The following is a 19,795-nucleotide window of genomic DNA, read 5'->3' as shown; positions in this document are numbered from 1 at the left end:
TGAAACGCGTCAAGACAATTTCAGTCCTTCCACAGTTTACTAGTGTTGCGATTCATGTACTATACAGCCAGCCATATTACAATCCATATAGTTCTAGAGCTATATAATCTTCCTTCATAAGTGAAAGACATTCTGGTTATACTATTACTGTTGATGGGTTTTCACTCTGCAATAAGGGGTCATAGATGTTATTTTTTTTGGTGCATGTTGGTTTTAAACGCCTTTAAAATGCTGTTTTTATGGACTGCCAACCAACATCCAGCTGAAGAAATATAAACCAACTATCAACTAACATCCTGCTGAAGAAATACAGCCCAGGTCTAGGGAAGAGTAAGAGTGGCTTCAGCCCAACTACTCCCAGCCCATCCCCCCACTCCCAGCCCATCCCCCCACCCCCAACCCATTTCACCCTGCCCACAGGGCTTAGTCATAGTTCCCCTATGACTAAGAACTGTTTGTAGAGGTGAAACCCGTCGGTGAGTGTGCCCTGGGAGGAATTGAGCTGAAGCCGCTTTCACGCTTCTTTATACCTGTGCTGTTTTATTTTTTTGGTCCACATTTTAACTTATTTCTTTTGAAGCGTGTACACTATGTCGGGACGGGCTCGCTCAGTGATGGCCCAATGTGAGTCACCGGAGCATCACAGGAGGACAGCTTCTAGCGGCGCTCACAGTTTATTTGATTTGTGGTCACCCACAAATCAAGTGTATCTAAACCCCAGGACAGGGGTCTCCAAACTTTTTTAAACAAAGGGCCAGTTTACTGTTCTTGAGGCTTTTGGGGGGGGGGGGGGGGCTGGACTGTGGTCAGTGTGAGTAAATACTGCCCCACCATTGGTGTTAACAGGAAGAATAGTTCCCCATTGTTGTTTTTAGCAGGAGGAATAGTGCCCCATGGATGGCATCAATGGGAAAAAATGTGTCCCATCTACGGTGTCAGTGGAAGGAATAGTACCCCATCACTGGTCTCATCAGAAGGAATAGTGCCTCATCAATGGTGTCAGTGGAAGGAATAGTGCCCCATCATTGGTCATATCAGGAGGAATAGTGCCCCATCGATGGTGTCAGTGGGAGAAACAGAACACCATCATTGGTCTTAGCAGGAGGAATAGTGCCCCATCGATGGTGTCAGTAGGAGGAATAGTGCCCCATTAATGGTGACAGTGGGAGGAACAATGCCCCATCATTGGTCTTAGCAGGAGGAATAGTGCCCCATCGATGGTGTCAGTAGGAGGAATAGTGCCCCATTAATGGTGACAGTGGGAGGAACAATGCCCCATCATTGGTCTTTGCAGGAGGAATAGTGCCCCGTCGGTGTCAGTGGGAGGAATAGTACCCCATCATTGGTCTTAGCAGGAGGAATAGTGCCCCGTCGATGGTGTCAGTGGGAGGAATAGTGCCCCATTAATGGTGACAGTGGGAGGAACAATGCCCCATCATTGGTCTTCGCAGGAGGAATAGTGCCCCGTCGGTGTCAGTGGGAGGAATAGTACCCCATCATTGGTCTTAGCAGGAGGAATAGTGCCCCGTCGATGGTGTCAGTGGGAGGAATAGTACCCCATCAATGGTGACAGTGGGAGGAACAGTGCCCCATCATTGGTCTTAGCAGGAGGAATAGTGCCCCGCCGATGGTGTCAGTGGAAGGAATAGTACCCCATCATTGGTCTTATCAGGAGGAATAGTGCCCTGTCAATGGTGTCAGTCGGAGGAATAGTGCCCCATCATTGGTCTTAGCAGGAGGAATAGTGCTCCATCGATAGTGTCAGTAGGAGGAACAGTACCCAATCATTGGTCTTAGCAGGAGGAACAGTGCCCCATCGATGGTGTTAGTAGAAGGAATAGTGCCCCTTTAATGGTGACAGTGGGAGGAATAGTGCCCCATTAATGGTGACAGTGGGAGGAATAGTGCCCCATTAATGGTGACAGTGGGAGGAATAGTGCCCCATTAATGGTGACAGTGGGAGGAATAGTGCCCCATTAATGGTGACAGTGGGAGGAATAGTGCCCCAGCATTGGTGTGAGTTGGAAGAGGAATAGTGTCCCAAGGGCTGGATAGAGTCAAGCAAAGGGCCGCATCTGGCCCTAGGGCCGCAGTTTGGAGACCACTGATCTAGAACAACAATATGATATATATAGCAGCTTACTAGTACTTAGATGTGGCTGCATTTATTTTCTTGTTTCAGGCTAAATACATTAACAAGTACAGAAAACATACTTGTTGATCCTGCCAGAACTCCAGTGTCTTTGCCACTTTCTGTTATCAGCTTTTACAGCTGCATACTACATAACACCTCCATGCTATTTAGGTCGGGGGGGGGGTTGTAGTCTAAATCATGAGACTATGGTGACAGCACTCTCCTCCATAGATACAGTACAGGATTTCCCACAAAGGAAGCAATACAGAGAACAGGATACTTCTTCTCATACAAGTACATGGTATAGCAGGGACATATCAGGAATATGAAATGTTGGGGTAACGTACTCTCTTAACCACTTAAGCCCCGAACTATTTGACTGGCCAAAGACCAGAGCACATTTTGCGATTCGGCACTGCGTCGCTTTAACTGACAATTGCGCGGTCGTGCGACGTGGCTCCCAAACAAAATTGAGGTCCTTTTTTCCCCCACAAATAGACCTTTTTTTTGGTGGTATTTGATCACCTCTGCCTTTGTATTTTTGGTGCTATAAAATAAGCGACAATTTTGACGCATTTTTTACTTTTTGCTGTAATAAATATCCCCCAAAATATAGAAAAAATTTTCCTCAGTTTAGGCCGATACGTATTATTCTACATATTTTTGGTAAAAAAAAATATAAAAAAATAAATAAAAATCACAATAGGCATTTATTAATTGGTTTGCGCAAAAGTTATAGCGTCTACAAAATAGGGGATAGTTTTATGGCATTTTTATTATTATTATTTTTTTTACTAGTAATGGTGGCGATCAGCGATTTTTATCGGGACTGCGACATTATGGCGGACACATCGGACACTTTTGGCGCAATTTTTGGGACCATTCACATTTATACAGCGATCAGTGCAATTAAAAATGCATTGATTACTGTGTAAATGTGACTGGCAGTGAGGGGGTTAACCACTAGGTGGCGCTGTAGGGATTAAGGGTGTCCTAGGGAGTGATTCTAACTGTGGGGGGGGGGGAGGGGCTGTGTGTGACACGACACTGATCACCGATCTCGATCACAGCGGGCTGTGATCAGTGACAGTGTGACTAGGCAGAACGGGGAAATGCTGGCTTACATTAGCATCCCCCCGTGAGACAATCGTGGGTATCCCCAACAATGAAGTCAGGATCCATCCACATTGCTTGGACCGGCACCCGGCTCATAGTTACATAGTTAGTCAGCTTGAAAAAAAAGACACAAGTCCATCTAATTCAACCATAAAAAATAAATAAAAAATATCATAAAATCCAATATACACAATCCGGTATCAACAGTTGATCCAGAGGAAGGTGAAAGAAAACCCCAGCAGAGCATGATCCAATTTTCTCCAGCAGGGGGAAAAAATTCCTTCCTGATACCAGAGAGGCAATCAGATATTCCCCGGATCAACTTTACCTATAAATGTCAGTACCCAGTTATATTACCCTGTTTCCCCGAAAATAAGACCTAACGTGATTGTCGTTGATGGCTGCAATTAAAGCCCTACCCCCCAAAATAAGCCCTATTTAAAGTCCTTGTAGGTCTTATTTTCAGAGTAGGGCTTATTTTTTGGGGAAACAGGGTAGGTCTTATTTGGGGGGGTAGGGCTTATATTGCAGCCATCACCGACAATCACGCTAGGTCTTATTTTCGGGGAAACGGGGTATGCACATTTAGGGAAGAATCCATTCCTTTCTTAAAGCAATCTACTGATCTGGCCAGGACCACCTCTGGAGGGAGTCTATTCCACATTTTCACAGCTCTTACTGTGAAGAATAAGGGACTCAGCCCCTTATATTTAATATTGGAGTTAGATACATTTTTGGCCACAGCAGTCTCAAGGTGGGAGTGTGCCCCAGGTTTAATATTTAATACTGCAACGATCAGATACAATTACAGTACACTGTTTTTTTTTACATTTTTGTAAATGTCAGCCTGTAATAAAAAAAACAAAAAAAAAAACAGAACAGGCATAATAAACTGTATATAAAAAACAGTATGCCAAATAAACTCCTTATAAAAATGAAAAAAATATATATTTAAGTAGTTTTACAAGAGCACTATGACTCATTTATGTAAAATTATTCTGAGTTATTGTCAAGTTGACTGATGCATACTGACTTTGCTAAAAATCTGTCTGGGCATGTACGGGAGGGCTTTACTGATGTCTGGGGTCAGGAAGTGGTTGAGCAACTACTTTAAAAAGGAGAAGTACAGCCAGAGCTACTTTGGCTGTACTTCTGTGGATCACAGGAGTGCAATTTGTTCTGCACTCCAGGGACCCATTTTCAGCAGACAGCGGGCTGAAGTCCACCGCCTGCTGATGTCACAGAGCCGGTTCCCGGATCGGGAAAGATTTCAACCCATATAGTTGGGATCCGCCCACATGCCTGGACCGGCACCCGGGCTCGGCCTTTCAGTGAGCCACTTAGAGCCTGAGCTGGCCGCTCCCACCTCCTCCACCGCCCAGCGCTCCAGTAATCGCGTGGGGGGGGGGGGGGCGCAGAGCGGAGAGCCGGTGACTGACAGTTACCAGCTCTCTCTGTTACTGGATCTGTGAGAAACGAGCGATCGGCGGTGTTTGATTGCTCGGTTCTCAGCGATAGAGTTGGAAGGGAGGGCTATGAACATTCTAGGCACAATTATAAAGATTGTTATTTAAAAAGGTATAATATTATTTACAAAAATGACACTACATATATAAACATTTAAAAAAAAAAAAAAAAAAAAAAAAGTCATAAGCCAATCATGAGTTCATCAACAGAAGATGTTACCGCTATTAGTACCGTAGCCATAATATAGTTAATAAAAGGGAATAAGACATTTTCTTCAATAATGAACAATCCAAGACTTATATGGTATAATGGGCAGAGTTATGGATCATCAAAGATGACTGGGTGCTGATGCTGGATTCGTGCTCAACGTGTTTCGCCTACCTTTACGCTTCTTCTGGAGCAAGTTTATGACTAATTATTGAAGAAAAGCAACAATAAAAAAAATAAAAAGTTTTTTTATATGAAAAAAGGAACTAATTTTTCAAAAATAGTTTGTTACAATGTTATAACGTAACAAACTATTTTTGAAAAAGGAGTTCCTTATTTTTCTTTCAAAAAGTGTTTCCCAGCGCTAAACCTTTCATCCGATTTCTAAATTGCTGCATTTATACAATTTAAAAGCCAATATAAAGGAATAGTAGTGGTAAAAAAAAAAAAAAAAAAAAACACTTGTGGATTTAATTAACCTTTTTTTTGGGGGTTAATTCTCCTTTAAGGGGATGTGGCAGGGGGCGTGCCCTATGCCTACATACATACATTTGCTAGTAGGTGTCCCTCATTCCCATCTCAAAATGTTGAAAGGTATGGGTCCAGGCTGGGGCAAGATTGCAACAATAAAGCCGGGATTCGCCAACAACCCCGGACTGGCGCCTGGCTCAGCCTCTCAGCGAGCCGATGATAGCCTGAGCCAGCAGCTCCCTCCCACTCCCTCCACAGCTCAGCGCTCCAGTGAGTGTGTGGTGGGGGGGAGGGGGGGCACCAGAAAGCTGGCGACTCACAGTCATCAGATCTCTGTTCGGGGAGCTCTGAGAACCGAATGGTCAACAGTCTTTGATCGCTTGGTTCTCAGTCTTAGACCTGGTGGAGAACACCTAGGTAAGTAGTAAGAAGTGGAACTTCTCTTTTATGTAGCATGCAAATGATGAAAACCTTATGATGAATTTGGGGGCGTAACAATGTTTTTTTTTTTTCTGAGAGCTCCACCTAGATCTTACCTGTAAGTTCCGCTTAAGACCACCGTGCAGTCCACCAGAATGAACTTTTCCAGCAAGTTCCCCTTGAAGGTGGTGCCGTTCCGACAAAAGTAGGTGGGGCCAGAGAGTGTCCGGACTCTGAGGAACTGTATGGGGAAAGAGCAATTGTTAATCAAACTAACCAATGACCACACAGATAGACATAGAACATGGCGCCCAGTATAGCTACCCCCTGTCTCGTTAATTCAATGAATTTAAGTTTTTTCAATTATTAGAGGCTCAGCATCACATGTGGGCGTTACCTAGGAGCAGCCTTCATGCAAATACAGCCTGCCTACTCCTCTATACTGACATTCACCCATGAAGGCATTTTGATATTTGCATAACTCCTCCCAAGAGCCCGCCCACTGCTTGGATCAGGACTGAGGGCTCCTGAGAAGAGTACAGAGGCTGGGGTGCTGTGGTGTTTTCAGGAAGCAATGAACAGCACCCTGCCGACCCCTCCCACCAGCCACAATCTGCCGGGATTGCAGAGGAGCACAGAGACTCTGCTTCACTATGATGTCATTATTGAGTCTCTGTGCTTCTCTATGATGTCATCACTGAGACTCAGTGATGTCATCATAGAGAAGCACAGAGACTCAGTGATGATGTCTCAGTGATGATGTCACTGGGTCTAAAATATGGTGTATAATGAAAACGGAAGGGTTTTATTCAAAAACGACATGATCATGTTGCTCATGGGAGAGGAAGGAACAGGGGAAAGTAAAATATAATCAGATTAAACTTCAGCTTTTTTTATTTTTGCATAATCCATTGGATATGGATAAAGAAGGGAAGGCTTATACAGTAACCTCTATGTCCCATTGGGGGGGGGTTCTTTTCAAAGAATGTTATTGAAATTTAAAGCAGTACAGACACGAAAAATAAAAACAACAAGGGGGAAGCATATACACCATCAACGTAGGTCAGCTCAGAGTGGACCAACCAAAAACCTTTTACTTTCTGTCCTACTGACATAACAGGACTTGAGAGGAAATCTCCCAAATGTGAAGGGAAATCCCATCTTAGAGAGTGGTCATCAGAACAAATGTTCCCTTCCCCACTTTCCTTCTCCTTCTGTTCCTGCAGCTGCTTAAAATTTAGGGTTTGCCATCACTTTCCAAAGCAACTGCATTTTCTGCAGACAGATGCTGCAGATACGGGAACTCCCTCAAGGTGGCGCCATTATCCTGGTTTGTTTTGGCAGTTTTTTTTTTGCCTCTGAGTTGCTCTGTCTTTGTAGAAGATGCAATGCTCCAGGTCAGACATATAAATGGGCAATGTGTAAAGAAAGAATAATGAATTCCTACAAGCTGTTCCTCTTGGTTACTATTCATTCCCGGGGAGAATGGATCTCATTCAAAAATACTCAGAACAACGTAATCGAACTATGCATTGCATAGCATTGTTCAGCCACCAGAAATATCGGACAATAGGTTGGATGGATGGGTTGGCGAGTGGCTGGATGGATGGTTGGATTGGTGGTATGGATAGGTGGTTAGGTGGAAGAGTGTGTGGATGGATGGATGGATAAATAGTTGGGGGGGATGGGTGTGTGGCTGGATAAGTGGTTGGGTTGGAGGGTGGATGGATGCATGGATGATTGGGAGGGTGAATGAATGGATAGATGGGTGGAAGGATGGGTGGGAGGATGGATGGATGGGTGGGAGGAAGGATGCATGGGTGGGAGGATGGATGGATGGGTGGGAGGATGGATGGATGGGTGGGAGGATGGATGGATGGGTGGGAGGATGGATGGATGGGTGGGTGGGTGGGCGGGAGGATGGATGGATGGGTGGGTGGGTGGGCGGGAGGATGGATGGATGGTGGGTGGCTGGATGGATGGTGGGTGGCTGGGTGGATGGATTGACTGATAGATGGATGGATGAATGAATAAGTGATGGACGGATGGTTGTGTGGGTGGCTGGATGAATGAGTGGTTGGCTGGATAGACGGATGAATGGATGGCTGGATAGACGGATGAATGGATGGGTGGATAGACGGATGAATGGATGGGTGGATAGACCGATGAATGGATGGGTGGATAGACGGATGAATGGATGGGTGGATAGACGGATGAATGGATGGGTGGATAGACGGATGAATGGATGGGTGGATAGACGGATGAATGGATGGATGAATGGATGGGTGGATAGACGGATGAATGGATGGGTGGATAGACGGATGAATGGATGGATGAATGGATGGATGGGTGGATAGACGGATGAATGGATGGATGGGTGGATAGACGGATGAATGGATGGATGGGTGGATAGACGGATGAATGGATGGATGGGTGGATAGACGGATGAATGGATGGGTGGATAGACGGATGAATGGATGGGTGGATAGACGGATGAATGGATGGGTGGATAGACGGATGAATGGATGGGTGGATAGACGGATGAATGGATGGGTGGATAGACGGATGAATGGATGGGTGGGTGGATGGATGGGTGGATAGACGGATGAATGAATGGATGGGTGGATAGACGGATGAATGGATGGGTGGATAGACGGATGAATGGATGGGTGGGTGGATGGATGGGTGGATAGACGGATGAATGAATGGATGGGTGGATAGACGGATGAATGGATGGGTGGATAGACGGATGAATGGATGGGTGGATAGACGGATGAATGGATGGGTGGATAGACGGATGAATGGATGGGTGGATAGACGGATGAATGGATGGGTGGATAGACAGATAGATAGACGAATGGGTGGGTAGATAGACAGATGGGTGGGAAGATGGGCAGATAGACGGATGGATAGATGGGTAGATAGACGGATGGATAGATGGGTGGATAGACGGATGGGTGGGTGGATAGACGGATGGGTGGGTAGATAGACGGATGGGTGGGTAGATGGATTGATTGGTGGGAGGATTGGTTGGTGGTTGGGAGGGTGAATAGATGGGTAGGAGAGTGGATGCATGGATGAATTGGTGGGTGTCCTGAAACTGTCTGTGTGCTCGGAGTGCCCCCGCAGGATGCAGACACAAAGACGGTATATGACAGCTGGAGTGCGGGAGATGAGCTCAGCGGGCGTGGTCACACGTCACCAGCTGTCATTACACCATAAATACAGGAGACACACTTGGGTGGGGGGTATTTACAGGTAAATAGAGGCACATAGGGCCTTCTATGCGATAATACAATCAGGATTATTCGTGTCAGTAGGAGATGGGACTACAGGGCTGATGGCGATGACAGGTGCATGGGTGGGAAAATATGCGGCAGCAGCCTGCAGCCCTATTTAGGAGCAGAAATTTTCCATTTCTATTCTATTTAATCCGTTTGTAGCCGATAGGGAAAAAAAAAAAAAGAAACCAGCAGCCCACAAACACTGCAATCATCCAATATCCACATTTAAAACCTCAAACCAAGTATCTCATGATTAAATTATAGGGCGAGCGGGTGCCATAGAGATTTCTCCTTCTCAGCTGCTGATAGGTAAATCTGCCAAATCTGGAGTGGGGCTGGACACCAATATTGGTTGGCCTCAGTACATCGAAGACTGCTCATAAGTGGAACCAATATCAACACAGAAGGTTCAAATTGCCAGCACTTAGGTGTATGGGTAGGGTAATCCTTAAAGGCTGCAATATCTCGACCGTATACTATGTCAGGTCATCACTTCCAGGTTACCATAGCTGATCCGGGCTTTGCTCTGCTCTCCAATCAGCCGGTGGAAGGGCTGGCTGGTTGCTCGAGTCTCCTGGTTGGAGGGGGGAGGGGGAGGGGTGTCTCTTTCCAGCTGCTTGTAAAAGAAATCCAGCGGCTAGTTAGCTGCTAGGATTGCTTTAACAAGAGAGCCGACCCCTGGCGCTAAGAAAAAAAAAAAAAACATGGCAAGAAACAGTACTTGGATGGTGCCTTCAACTGCAGCCATCATCCCTTTAGACCCCTTTCACACCACACCGCCCTTTGCGTCGGCGGTAAAACGCTGCTATTTTTAGCAGGGTTTTACCGCCGGATTTGAGGCGGATTTTGCCCGCTAGCGGGGCGCTTTTACCCCTGCTAGCGGCCGCGAAAGGGTTAAAACCGCCGGCAATATGCCGCAATAGCGGCGTTTTGCCGGCGGCATTACAGCGCTGCCCCATTGATTTCAATGGGGAACAGCGGTGGAGGAGCGGTAAACACACCGCTCCTTCACCGCTCCAAAGAAGCTGCTGGCAGGACTTTTTTCTGACGTCCTGCCAGCGCACCGCTGTAGTGTGAAAGCCCTCGGGGCTTTCACACTACACACAATGGTGCAGCTTCTTTAGGGCGGATTGCAGGTGCTATTTCTAACGCTATAGCGCCTGCAAAACGCCCTGGTGTGAAAGGGGTGTTATAAGCACTGAAAGTCCAGTGCTGTATGGTTAGGTGGAAGAGTGTGTGGATGGATGGATGGATAAATAGTTGGGGGGGATGGGTGTGTGGCTGCATAAGTGGTTGGGTTGGAGGGTGGATGGATGCATGGATGATTGGGAGGGTGAATGAATGGATAGATGGGTGGAAGGATGGGTGGGAGGATGGATGGATGGATGGGTGGGCGGCTGGATGTATAATTGTTTGGCTGGATGGATGGGTGGATGGATTGACTGACAGATGGATGGATGAATGAATGAATAAGTGATGGACGGATGGTTGTGTGGTTGGCTGGATAGATAGTTGTGTGGTTGGCTGGATAGATGGATGAATGGATGGGTGGATAGACGGATGAATGGATGGGTGGATAGACGGATGAATGGATGGGTGGATAGACGGATGAATGGATGGGTGGATAGACGGATGAATGGATGGATAAGTCACTGGTCCGGAAGTGGATATACACATATTGAGTTTTTTTTTGGCAAGCGCCGTCATCCTGTATTAGTAAGAGAAATATGAAACATACTGGGATCAGTGTTTAGGGTCAAGTTTGCTTTAATATGTAGTCTGGATGAAATAAGGGAAAGGATGGACGTGATTGAAACCTTTGAAGGGGGTGAAGAAGGTTTAGGAGTGTAGGAATTTTAACATGAAGCCAAGATCACGAACAAGCGGATATGACCTCAAAGTGGAGGAAAGTTCAAGATTAACCTTAGAAAGTATTATTTTGCAGAAAGAGTAGTTGACGTTTGGAACAGACTTCCAGCAGAGGTAGCGAGTCGGTCAACAGTAAGAGAATTGCTTGGGACTAACATAGATCTATATACTCAGATAGTGTCACTCAATGGACCATTTGGTCTTCCTCTACCATCACTCTTCTAGGTTCCTTTGATAGACAGAAGCCTCTTTCCTCCAAGTCAGGCTCAGAAGTGCTGATCACTCTTCTTGCATTGCTTCTTCTTTGGGATATCTAGCCCTATCTTCTTCCAGGGACGACGGGCAGAGGAATGTATGGAAGTTGTGCCGTTTATAGACACAGCTGTAAATAGCTGCAGTAAAAGATCCTGCTGCTTTTATTGGTTCGGTGGTCAAAGCTTTGGAGGGGGGGGGGGGGGGGGTTCGTTTCTGGTATCCAGGTCCTGTATCAGTTTAGAAACACGGTATAGAAGGGATGATATACATTTTAGGTGGGATTTACTAAAACTGGTGCACACAGAATCTTGAGCCATTGTGCTTAGTAAACAATGAGCTTCTAACTTAAAGCGGTAGTAAACCCGCATTTTTTTTTTTTTTTTTTAAAAACCTGCAAAGCAAAAGGCATAATGAGCTAGTATGCACCGCATACTAGCTCATTATGAAATACTTACCTTAGAACGAGGCCCCGACATCTCGCCCGATCCACGCCGAGGAAGCCGACATGCTCCCTCGGCGTCTCTTCCGGGTATCGCGGCTCCGGCGCTGTGAGTGGCCGGAGCCGCGATATCGTCACTCCCGCGCATGCGCGCGGGAGATTTAAATCCGGCCGGACGAGCGCTGCCGGATTTTCGCGGAGAGAACCCCCTTGTGCGCATGCGCCGCTGCAGTCAGCGGCGCATACCGAGGGGAATATCTCCTAAACCGTACAGGTTTAGGAGATATTTTTTTTACCTACAGGTAAGCCTTATTATAGGCTTTCCTGTAGGTAAAAGTTAAAAAAGTGGGTTTACTTCCACTTTAAGATTGTTCATTTAAGCTTTGACAATAAAACCTGGAAGCGGACTGGTTACTATACAGCTGCATCAGATGGTGCAACCAATGGTACAAAGGTCCAGTCCTTCCAGTTATGGGTTAACAATGCGCACTTTAAAATGTGACCTCCAACATTCCCTTGCACAGTTGTAGCGGCTCCTCTCCTGGACGGAAATGGCTTCCTCTGATTTCACTGCACACTGGGAGCTTCTCACCATGTGCATTAGAAGCTTCAGGAAGTCAGATATAGAGCCCCGCCTCATTTCCTGGCTGGAGGACATCCGGCTTCATCTAGTCTTTTATTCTCCACCCTGACTGTCCTTGACCCGCCCCCGAGGATCTCTGGTGACAATCAGCTATGTATGGGACAACGAGTGACCAACACAAAGCTCCTGGCTGGTCTGGGGGACCTTTAGGCATACTCAGAAATGAACATGTTCACATATTTTGGTTTCCACGAGTAAAGAGAGCAATCATTTGAGTGGACAAGGTTTTAGATGGAGTGGGGAAGGGCTACACCCTCTCTTAGGTTTTTATGGTTGCCCATCCTTGGGGTGCCACTTATAAAACTTATGATCCCAATGATGGTGGTCACTAGGAAAACAAGAAAATCCCCATTCAGAACAAAAGCCTGACAGAGGTTTCAACCCCCCACTCCATCCAAAACAGAATTGGTTGCAGAGCGGAGTCATCTGCCCATCCTATGGTTCAATCAGCCCACACACACAGATCTGGTCTGGATAAGCGTGGGGGGGGGGTCACGGAGAAGGGACGGTGGGGCTCACCTCTACAACGTTCAGGTTGACCCGGCACTTGAAGGCCGTCTCCAAGAAGTGCTCAGAGTTCATCTTGTCCAGGATGATGTAGACGGGGACACGGCGGGCGGCCGCATCCAGCAGGTCGGAGAGGATGTCCACATCGGTGAAAACGTCCATTACGATCGCAATGACCTGCAGAGGAAGATTAATACCATTAGACACCAACAGCGCCATCATCATCCATTATCATTACATGGGCTTAGATCAGCAGGAGTGTTGAAAAACACAAGCCTAACAATGACATTATAGGAAATACAAATACAGGAACGCTAGAAGCAGACTATATCAATACGCACTACAGATCTCTAGATAGGGCAGTGATGGGATAATCTGCACAATATATCAATATGAACCTGTCAGGAGGGAGGGAGATGGGATGGAGAAATGTTCTGCAGATTTCTAGAGAGGTCAGTGACGCAATAGTCTGTCAGATATATCAGCATGCATCTTTGAGGTGGTAGATGGGATGGAGCAATGTTCTGCAGATCTTTAGAGAAAGAATCTTAATCAAACTACACTGTCAGGCCTCTAAAATATATTTTTCCAATCCAGTCTGACCACATTCGGGGTGTACACATGGGGTCCCTTGATCACATCACAGATGCATCATTGCATTAGGATTTCATCCCTTTGTACTGTGCTCACTGCTCTATATCCAACATGTTGCAGTTTTGATTCTGCTGTTTTTTTTTTTTTTACACAGCAGTCAAAGCAAAGCTTGGCGAAATCTAGCTCTGGCTCAGCAGGGGGGTATGTCAGATCTTTGCAGAGATACCACTGCTTCCTCACAGAGAGCAAGGGTCCTTTCTCTGCAGTAGGCTGGCACGGGACAGGTTTCTCTATTCAGGCTTGTGGCTGCTAAATGAGCTGTAAGATTTTGAACACCTTTTGTTTTGCTGCACTTGGAAGGTATTTAGTAGATTGAGGCTGCACTCACACCTGAGCGTTTTCAGCTCCTAAAACGCCCGGAAAAAAAAAAACGCCTGAAAAGCACCCAACAAGCAAAATCCCATTCATTTCAATGGCACCTGTTGACATCTGAGTGTTTTGTCACCTTAAAGCGGGAGTCCGCCGGGAGTCCGCGTTTTTTTTTTTTTTTTAAAAGCCAGCAGCTACAAATACTGCAGCTGCTGACTTTTAAAATAGTGACACTTACCTGTCCAGCGCGCCTGCGATGTCGGCACCCGAAGCCGATCTCTAGGTCGTCTGTCGGGTCCTGCCGCCGCCATCTTGGGTATGGGAATCAGGAAATGGAGCCTTTCGGCTTCATTTCCCGGTTCCCTACTGCGCATGCGCGAGTCGCGCTGCGCAATGAGGATGGACCCGCTGCCTCTGGGATCTGTATGTTTCCCAGCAGGCAGCGGGGGACTTTTGGAAAGGGGCATAATCTACGCCCCTTTCCGCAGAGAGCTATCCAGGAAGTGGGTGCAGATACCTGTACTGTACAGGTACCTGCACCCCCCTCCCCCTGAAAGGTGCCAATTGTGGCGCCGGAGGGGGGGAGGATTCCAATGAGTGGAAGGTCCACTTTAGGGTGGACCTCCGCTTTAAGCAAAACACCTGAAGCTCAAAAAAGTATATGAGCTTATTTATTTTTTTTAGGCAGATTACAGGCGTTTTTCTCTGCTTTTTACATTGGTGACCTTTTGACCTGTACAAAATCGCGGCAAAAAACTTTGTGCCTGAAAAACGCTCAGGTGTGAACGCAACCTGAAAGTTAAGTTGGGCCTTAAGCATCATGGCTGAAAACCACGAAACCCAATGATGAGCTTCAAATCCACGGCTGCCTTAGAAACACAAGATTTTTGGCTGGTCAAAGCTTGCATGGATAGAAGACCCCTTCCCCATAGATATGTTGGTCCTCACAATATATGGTCAAGATTTACATTGAAGGCAGAAAGGAAGAAGCCTCGGGGCCCAATGTTGAGGAATCTCCAGAAGGATAAGATGCAGAGGTGCTTCAGAGAGTGGAGGCTCAATGTGCAACCCACTTTCTATCATCAAACCCAGCTGTCATGAGATTAGAAGTCAAACCCACCAAAAGTGGAACATCATCTAGAGCTGTGGAGCGATGATGATGATGATGATGATGATGATGATGATGATGATATCTGTGGATTGCACAATTAGAATGTGTCTAGTGTTCTGAGGAATGCTCTGCATTGGGAAAGAGCTCCTGAGGGTAGTAGTGTCCTCTTCAATCGCTCAGAAATTAATTGTTCTAGTCCAGTGGTTTCCAAACTACGGTCCTGCTGCTACGGCTTGCCTTTATCCACAGGCCCCTGGGGCACTATTCCGCCCACTGGTATGAAGGCCTATTGCTCCCATTGACACCAACGATGGAGCTTAATTTCTTTTGACCGACTTCTACAATGAGGCACCATTCCTCCCACTGACACCAATAGTGGGGCATAATTCTTACCATTAACACCAACAGTGGGGCACAATTCCTACTATTGACACCAACAATGGGGCATGTTTCCTCCCACAAACAACAACAATGGAGGGGCACTATTCCTCCAAATTTCACCAACAATGGGGCACTATTCCTTCACCTGACACGAATGATGGGGCACTATTCCTGCCACTGATACCAACAATTGGGCATTATGCCTCCCATTTAGGGGGCGTAGATAAGGGGGGGAGGTCAGGGGTGTTCAAACCCCCCCCCCCCCCCCCCAAGACCAAAATGAAATGCATAGTGTCCCTGCCCTGTAGCCACACATCGCACCAGCAACAGGCAGCACTGCAGTCAGTGGCACACAGAGTGTAATAATGCAATATAATTAGGTATACCCGCACGCATGTTGTAGTACACTGCACAGGCCGTTCTATCTGGCTCGGGCTGAAGGCTGACAGATCTATCACCAGGCAGCACAGTGGAAGCCGGCGGTGCGTGTAGTCTTGCCCACTACACACCATGTATTCCCGTTGGCTTGCAGTGGCACTCTCACCTTGGGCTTGTGAAAGGAGCTTTGCCTGGGCCCCATGAGCGCAGAGTCCTTGTAAAGTGCTGTGTAGCTGCGGGCCCCCCACATGGATGAACTGCTGTTGTTCTGTCCAGGTATGGCCCTCTTTCTCTCTGGCCTAGTCTCAGAGAGCGTCCTCAGACTTACCACTGCTCAGACCTGCTGTTCATACTAGGTCAGTGATGGCGAACCTTGGCATGCCAGATGTTTTGGGACTACATTTCCCATGATGCTCATGCACTCTGCAGTGTAGCTGAGCATCATGGGAAATGTAGTTCCAAAACATCTGGGTGCCAAGGTTCGCCATCACTGTACTAGGTAATCGTGAGTCAGGGAGAGACTGTCTGTGATTCTGTGTTGCAACTGACAAAAGTAAGTGATTGAGGCTGTCTGGGTTAAATTTTGCATTGCTTGCGTTACTGACAGTTGACTGAGGCTAAGCTGAGTTTTCTATTGCTTGTGTTACTGACAGTCCAGCTTGGCACTGGCAAGCTTGTTGTGGTGCTCACCTGCTTATTGATTCATCAGTTGGCACCAAAACATGTCTGCCAATGCCAGAGCCAGGCTGGACTTTCTGCTTCCCTCAGTGGCATGCCTTGGCCCTGTTTTACCCCTGGTTCATACATAAGTGGCACAGGAAAACGCTGTGCTCCCTGTGCGTTTCCGTGCTGCATTGCAACCGCACTGTGTTTTTGATCTGCTGCAGGTGTCAATTCAAAGTTAACAAATCCCCAAAAGAAGGTCGCAAATGCAGCGTTTGTCTGAACCAGATCACATTGGTTATTTAAAAAAAAAAAAAAAAAAAAAAAAAAAAAAGAGCCTGCACTTCTTTGGTGCGATGTGGTGCGATTCAGCCCATTCAAAATGGGCTCAGATCACACCACACAGAATCGCATGTGAATTCCACAGGAATGCAGTGCAGTTCCTGTACGATTTACAAGCAAACTATAGTGTGAAAGCAGGCTTACTGTGTTGATTGCGGTGCAATCAAGGCCCATTCATTTTGAATGGGCTCAAATCGCGCCGAAGTCATGCATACACCAATTTTGGAAACGCACTGCAACTGGTTTGTGAATGTGATCTGGTGCAGGCAAACACACTGTTTTGCGACCTTAGCTTGGGGTGTCGTTAAAGTGGTTGTAAACCCATTACAACCACTTTTTGCTACAGATAAGCCTATAAGGCTTACCTATAGCTACCCCTGATATCTCCTAACCCTGCACTGTTTAGGAGATATCCTCTGTATCTGCATGTGCCGTTGTCATCGGAACATGAGCACTGAAGCAATAGCACGTTCTTGCGTTGCTTCAGTTAGTGCGCCATTACTGGCGGCTCCCGCGCGGGTCCGGCCAATCACAGCAGAGCCCGCGATACCCCGGAAGTAACTCCTGGGAGCAATGTTGCCGGCCGGAGCGGTGTACGAGGCCCGCTGCGGGGGGTTAAAATCTAAGGCGAGTAATTAATAATGAGCTAGTATGCTATGCATACTAGCTTATTATGTCTTTGTCTTGCACGTTTTTTTTTTTTTTGGGGGGGGGGGGGGGGGGGGGGGTTTACAACCACTTTAAGATAGCACGGACACCCACTGCAGATTGCAATGGGGGGTGCAATTTGAATGAGGTTTTTTTTTTATCTGTAAAAGTTAAAAAAGTCAGGCAGTGCTCTGTCTGACATGGTGCATGGGGCACCATCTTCTTGTAGGTAGGCAGCACACTCAATTTGCACCTATTCAGTTTGGACACTAATAGTGGACAACAGCGTTCATAAAAACTTGAAGAAGGAATTTTCGATTTTCTACAGGATGCGATTGCTTACTAGTGGCAACACATATCGTTTTTTCCTTTTCCAGTCTTTAAAATTTTGGCGCAAATTTGTTTTATTTAAAAAGACTTTTACTTAGTACCTGCTGCTGATCCCCCCCCCCCAGAACAAAAAATGGTCTACGGCCCAGCTCCCACTAATACCAACAAAAGGGGCGCTACTCCTCCTCCTACTGACCACAGGCACAAGCCAATTTTATTTTTCACTCCTACTGACCACCAATCCTGAGGCTATATTTACTTCCACCAACATCAGAGAATTTTCTACTCCCGCTGGCCAGAGTGCACAAATCCACCCCCAAACCCCCCCACCCAATTGTTTGAAACACAATAAACTTGCCCTTGTGTTGAGAAGGTTTGGAGGCCCCTGTTCTTCTCCAATAAGTGCCATCACGTGCATGTCCTCCTCTTACTGAATTCTTACCCTCAAGTCTCCATGAGGCATAGACTCACATTTATACCCTCACACACAAGATGTGAAAGTACCACCTCTTATGACAAGCACCCCTTTTCCGTTTGTACATACCGGGTGGGCCTTTCCTTTTCCTTTGCTCTTTCTCCTCCTGGAATTCCCTGTGTACTCCATGGATTGCAAAGTACTGAATTCCTAAGATCCCCAAATCCCAAGTATCATCAGGACCACACTGAAATGCCTTCATTGTTCTAGAGTCTTGTGAGGATAGAAGGTCACACTTTCCATATAGAAGATGGTTTATACTCCATGCTAAACTTATGTAGAAAGTATTTAAACATGGAACAAAGTGGTTATCATTAATGCTTTTCATGTTTATCGTTTTTTCCTACCTGCTGGGCAGAACGGATCATCCTGCGCACCTCCTCTTTGATGGTGGGGCTTTCCGAGGGTGCTGGATGTATTAGTGTTGTCACCTCTGTCCCCTGAAATCCATAGATGGTTGGCCAGCCAAGATCCAGCTCTGGAGCAGCGGTGTCGGAGTGCATGGGCCAGTAGGTCCCTGAAGAACCATCAGCATCATCCTGCGTGCCGTAGGCAGAGTCTGTGTACATGCTTTCCTGGGTGGGCTCCGGGGGTCTCTGAAGGGTTTTGGAAATGTGGTCAACTTCAGAGGGGCATAGAAAGTCAGGAGCCCCCTCATCAGTGATGAAACGCTCATAGCCTGTGGGACCCTCTTCAGTCAGGACATCAATAGCGATACGATAATACTCCTTGTAGTGCGGGGGGAGGTAGTTGGGGTCCAAAGGGTTGTCTCCTTGGGAGGAGCTCTGGGAGCGTCGTGCCATGGCTCTACACCAGAGGGAGGGGAGAGACGGGACCTGGAAAAAAAATACAAAATACAGTTTAGTACCCTATAGCACTAGGAAATACCTCCAACTAACCAAATACAAAATGTACCAAAATTCCCAGTAAGTGATTGAATGGATGTAGGCATCTACACAAGTATCATCACATAGTAAAGCTTTCGGGCTCCCGAGGAACCACTATATCCAATATACCCAGCCAGCCAACCAGAGGCCAATAGTGTCGGAATGCTGGTACACACAGGAACAGTTTCTAGAAATTAAATGATTCAAAGTGTTGGTAGTGGGCCATCTTGACATCCTTTCTTAAAAAATATAGAAAACAGGTTGAACTTTCCTGAAACTGGTCATGAGGTCATGAAGCTGTGATTTGCAGGAGCCTCGATGATGTCACTCCCGCGCATGAGCACGGGAGCCGACACTCGCGGCATATCGCCGCGGCCTGCCCGGCCCTGTCTACGGTGCATGCGCCGTAGACAGCGGTGCCTGTCTTCGGGTAAATATCTCCTAAACCATATAGGTTTAGGAGATATTTCTTGGACCTACAGGTAAGCCTTAATCTAGGCTTACCTGTAGGTCAAAGTTGGTTGTAAGGGTTTACAACCACTTTAAGATAGGGATGGGGATTATGTGACACTATCTGCAAGTACAATACACTAGCTGAGGGGTCTACAAACTTTCTACACAAAGGGCCAGTTTACTTCAGACTTTAGGGGGGTCAGACTAGGGCCAGTGGGAGTAGAAAATGTCCTGACCCTATATTTGGTGACAGTGGGAGGACTAATACCCCATCGTTGATGTCAGTAAAAGAAATGGTGCCCAATGTTGGTGTCAGTTGGAGGCATAATGCCCTAATGTTAGTGTCAGCTGG

General features: G+C 46.8%; 1 protein-coding gene across 1 annotated transcript in view; it reads right to left on the bottom strand.

Moving 5' to 3' along the window:
* The window catches only part of FAM83H (family with sequence similarity 83 member H), a 114,883-nt gene that overhangs the window by 7,020 nt on the left and 88,068 nt on the right, over window positions 1-19,795 (bottom strand). The window contains exons 2-4 of the mRNA XM_077493482.1: window positions 18,451-18,939; window positions 12,825-12,989; window positions 5,932-6,056 (exon numbers count right to left, since the gene is read on the bottom strand). Coding sequence (XP_077349608.1) covers window positions 5,932-6,056; window positions 12,825-12,989; window positions 18,451-18,906 — 746 coding nt within the window. The 5' untranslated portion in view covers window positions 18,907-18,939. The remainder of the gene's footprint in view (window positions 1-5,931; window positions 6,057-12,824; window positions 12,990-18,450; window positions 18,940-19,795) is intronic.

Source organism: Lithobates pipiens, unplaced genomic scaffold (assembly GCF_037356315.1).
Source record: "Lithobates pipiens isolate NorthernLeopardFrog02 unplaced genomic scaffold, aLitPip1_a1.2 Scaffold_19, whole genome shotgun sequence".
NCBI classification, from domain to species: domain Eukaryota; kingdom Metazoa; phylum Chordata; class Amphibia; order Anura; family Ranidae; genus Lithobates; species Lithobates pipiens.
The sequence above is the reverse complement of the archived record's forward strand: the minus strand, read 5'-3'. Positions and strand labels throughout refer to the sequence as shown.